Below are 4,063 nucleotides of genomic sequence, written 5' to 3'. Positions count from 1 at the left end.
AATATACATATGCATTTTTTTCGAGAAACCCGTTGGGTTTACAAGTTTTTCCCAAATGTCTCGCAATAATGGTTCTCTATCACACTACCACTCTTAGGCTTATGGCTTGTGGCATTGGGCTTGCAAGCGGTACTTAGCATGTAGAGGGATGGGATTTCTTGCCCGTTAGAAGTAGAAATTCTAGGACCCATGTGTCTTGGAAGTATGTCCAAGGAAGCAAGGATATACATCCAATTCTTAGAGTCTTCTGGCTCTAGAAGGGGTGCAAATTCTTCACTCTCTCATTCCTTATGGATCTTCTTATGGCATGTTTGGCACAAGTTTATTGGGTGGTTGTTATCAAATCTTCTGCTAAAGGTCTGGTGACTCATATGATGGACTTTCCAAGTGGGTAGGTTGGCCTTTATCATTTGATCTTTCTTTCAAATGTAGATATAATCTGTGTACCAATCATGGATCATTTTGGTTTCTCTCATCATGAAGGGACGTCCTAGGATGCAATCATTGGAAACATGTTGTTGGCCAAAGTTCATCACCACAATGGTGTGTTCAAAGTTGGTTCCAAGGATCTTCTTCATCATCAAATCCCACAGAAGGCCTATGGGCCTTGCAGTGGCTCCATCAGCAAGTTTCACAAGTAAAGCCGTGTCATTCATAGCATCGGCACCGCATTTCTCCTAGCATTGTTTAGTAGTAATGCTCACTCCTGCTTCTCCATCCAGGATGACGGTAACTTGAAGGCCATCAAAGATTAGGGGTAGTGCTGTGTTGAGTTTGTCCCCTTCAAAGTATTTTCCTAGTTTGTTGACTCGAACAGTGGGAACGCTGGTGATTCCTTATGGTTCTATGAATTCATCCTCATCAATCTCGTCAGAGCTTGCTGAATCTTCTCGCAGCTTTGAAGGCTCAACATGCCTGTCAGTGGAAGCAGCTCTCTTACAAAGCACGCAAGCTCTTGCAAGGAGTCGAGGCTTTGAATGTCTGGTTTACAAGGTGTCGACCTCTATTATATATCTGGTTCACAAGGTGTCGACCTCTATCAAATAGAGGAGTGAGCTATGTTAGAGTTGGTTTCAACTCTACTAACTGATTTACAGACTTAGAGTTAATACAACTGGTTTAGTGACTGACAATATGCATGTGCATGTAACTAATGCATGCATGTGCATTAGTTACACGAGGTATTCATAATACCTTAGAAGTCAGCATTCCCCCTTCACATGCATTAGTCACGTAAGTTATTGATAATGCCTTAATTACATTCCCCCTTAGAGCCGTGGGTTTGCTCGGGATATATGTATACTAATTTTGCAAGTATGCATTAGTGTATATACATGAACACAATATACATGAGCATTGTGTTCAGTGCTCACACAGGAAAGTGGCCTTTAGTGTATTTTCAAATGGTTGAAATTCAAAATTTTTTGGGTAAAAATTTAACTTCATCATTTAAAAAAAACTGGCAAAATTTTTTACATATTCAGTTATAAAACCAATTAGTAACAAGATTTTTATTAATAAAAACTGGTTAGGATTCAACTTTTCCCTTTTTAGACCGGTTGAGAACAAGTTTTTTTTGTGAGCACTGATTGTGTTATTCCGAATCAACCGGATATTGAATGATGTACAAAATGAATGTCGGAGATGGCACCAGCAAACAACTTCTTTATCTTCGAGTTATGTGAATATTCATTCTGATTCTAATTGCACAGTTGTGTTCACAGGTTGGCAGCTTTGGTCTGGCACTACGGTCACAACGAAGTAAAGATTATTCCATAGACACTCAAGTCGTTGGAACTTCCAGTGGGTAGGCCTTATTAATTAGCACTTCATCCGATGCCGCCCTCTGTTTGAGTTCTCATCATAAGCAATATTTATCTGTTGTTTTCGAACTTGACGGAAGAACGCGCCATGCTATAAGTGTTTGATAATGCTTTGCCCTAATTATATTTGGGTGACTGTATATGATTTGCTAATCATGCATGTGTTTGTGTATTGCATGCAGCAGAATATATCTGGCACCTGAGTGTGCAAACAGCCGCATAGTGTCATGGAAATCGGATGTGTACGCGTTCGGTGTTGTGCTGTTGGAGCTCATAACGGGGCGAAAGGCTATCGACAGCTCTCTTGAGTTTGGGCAACAGAATCTAGTTGAATGGGTTAGTGTGTTGTTAGTCAAAAACAAGCTTTTTTTTAAATAGATTTTTAAACATATTGCAGATACTAGTTTGGGCAACACAATCTAGTTGAATGGATTAGTGTGGTGTTAGTCAAAAACAAGCTTTTTTTTAAATATAGATTTTTAAACATATTGCAGATACTAGTAACGATCCTTGAGAGCTATAATCATCATTTAACATGGATTAATGAATGTCTCACACTGATATCCTATCGACATGCACAGGCACGGCCACTTCTGCTTGAGCGAAAATATCATGAATTGCTAGACACCCGGCTCGAAAATTCACATGATTCTTTCAAATTGGTTTGCATGGTCCGTGCTGCATCACTTTGTGTAACTGACGATTTCTTTTCACGCCCACGAATGAGCCAGGTAAATCTGCTTCGCTAATATATTGGTCTACACATATTCTGAATGAGTCCTCATTACCATGGCATCAATCCTGATTATAAAGTGTGTCTTGTTGCATGATGAGCCAGGTACTGCACATCTTGGAGGGTGAAGGCGGCAATGATGACTCGAGCTTTCCTCTTGTAGAGCTTGATGTTTCTGAAAAGCTGTCGGTCGTGCAGGTTGATCTTGGAAGTAGGCGTTCATCACAAATTAAGAAAGAATCAGATCATGTAGCAATTATGCCACACTCATCAGTACACCAACGGGTCATCAGCAGTAGCAAGCCTAGAAAAAAATCCAAAGGGGCCATGCTCACTTACGATGAAATGCTACAATAAGAATATACTAATAAATGAAACCACAATGCAGATTCTTGTTGATAACATTCAGAATAACCACTGTACATGTGACTTCATATGCTCTTAGAAACCTTAAAATAACCAAGTCTATATATGGGACTTCATGATTTGCTTAGAAAACATTCACATTCCCTACTTTCTCACTAACATTAATGCACCAAAAGTATATGCTATTGGGCTTTCTATACAATCTTTGAATTGCAACAAAAAAAAAAGAACATTAGGGGAAATTTGGGCTCCAAATGGACCCTTTAAGGGCTTTCTTTCTCTTTCTGGAATCCAAAAAAAAGTACAAAAATAATATTATTATATTAAGTTTCTTTCTCTTCTTTTCGAATCTAATTTTCTTATTTTTTCATATTTTCTAAAGAGATTCAATACTTATTTTATTATAATGTGCTTAAATTCTATGTAACTTCAACCACTGCCAGTGAAAATTCATAAATGTGAAAAGCTAATACTCTATAAAGTAAGAAAACAAGTACGAGAATATTGCTAACATATGTAACTATGCAACTATATTTCTTACATAAGTACAACAGAGAATTAGAAGATGTTGATTGAAAATAGTGGCATTTTTTAAAAGAACTCGAATATATCTTGAAGCAAACTTAGTATTTAAAAAAGTTTTTTTTCCAGTGCAATTAAACACGCTTAAGTTCTATTCTAATGCATTTTCATGAAGTTATATGGTGGTTGTTGTTGGGCGAGTTTTTCTCATTCAATAGCCACTCTTCTCCATTTGAATTTTCCTTCATTCAAATCTTTAATCTCTTAAGGAAGCCTCTAAGCTTTCACCTGAATCTCCTCTTTCCTCGTATACTATTTATGCATGGACAACAATGAAGAGAGATTTAAATTTTTGGTACCTTCATGTGGAACCAAAAAGTCATATTTACCTTCATTGATTTTATATACCTGTAACCTAATTATTCTACTACCAGGAAGTGTTATTGCATCAAGAAGGGCATCAAGAAGTATTGCTACAGTGCTTAATGGAGGTATGGATATGTTTAGAGGGCATTAATTTTTATGTTATTTGAAACGTGAGTGTCTAAAATTAATGATAATGTTTTACTACACCGTATATTTTTGCAAAGAAAGGAGTTAATTCCAATTTCAGTATTGT

General features: G+C 37.2%; 1 protein-coding gene across 1 annotated transcript; it reads left to right on the top strand.

Annotated features, from left to right (window-relative positions):
• The first annotated feature begins 723 nt into the window (after positions 1-723).
• LOC147624898 (inactive protein kinase SELMODRAFT_444075-like) lies at positions 724-3,208 on the top strand. The gene is made up of 5 exons (XM_086818838.1): positions 724-729; positions 1,725-1,807; positions 2,006-2,159; positions 2,405-2,554; positions 2,662-3,208. Exons 1-5 carry the CDS (start codon positions 724-726, stop codon positions 2,911-2,913), a joined length of 645 nt encoding a protein of 214 aa, XP_086674964.1. The 3' UTR covers positions 2,914-3,208.
• The last annotated feature ends 855 nt before the right edge of the window (positions 3,209-4,063 follow it).

The sequence above is a fragment of the Cibotium barometz genome, chromosome 24, assembly GCF_041138505.1.
Source record: "Cibotium barometz isolate CiBa-2024 chromosome 24, ASM4113850v1, whole genome shotgun sequence".
In the NCBI taxonomy this organism is placed as follows: domain Eukaryota; kingdom Viridiplantae; phylum Streptophyta; class Polypodiopsida; order Cyatheales; family Cibotiaceae; genus Cibotium; species Cibotium barometz.
This window is presented reverse-complemented; position numbering and strand designations above follow the sequence as displayed.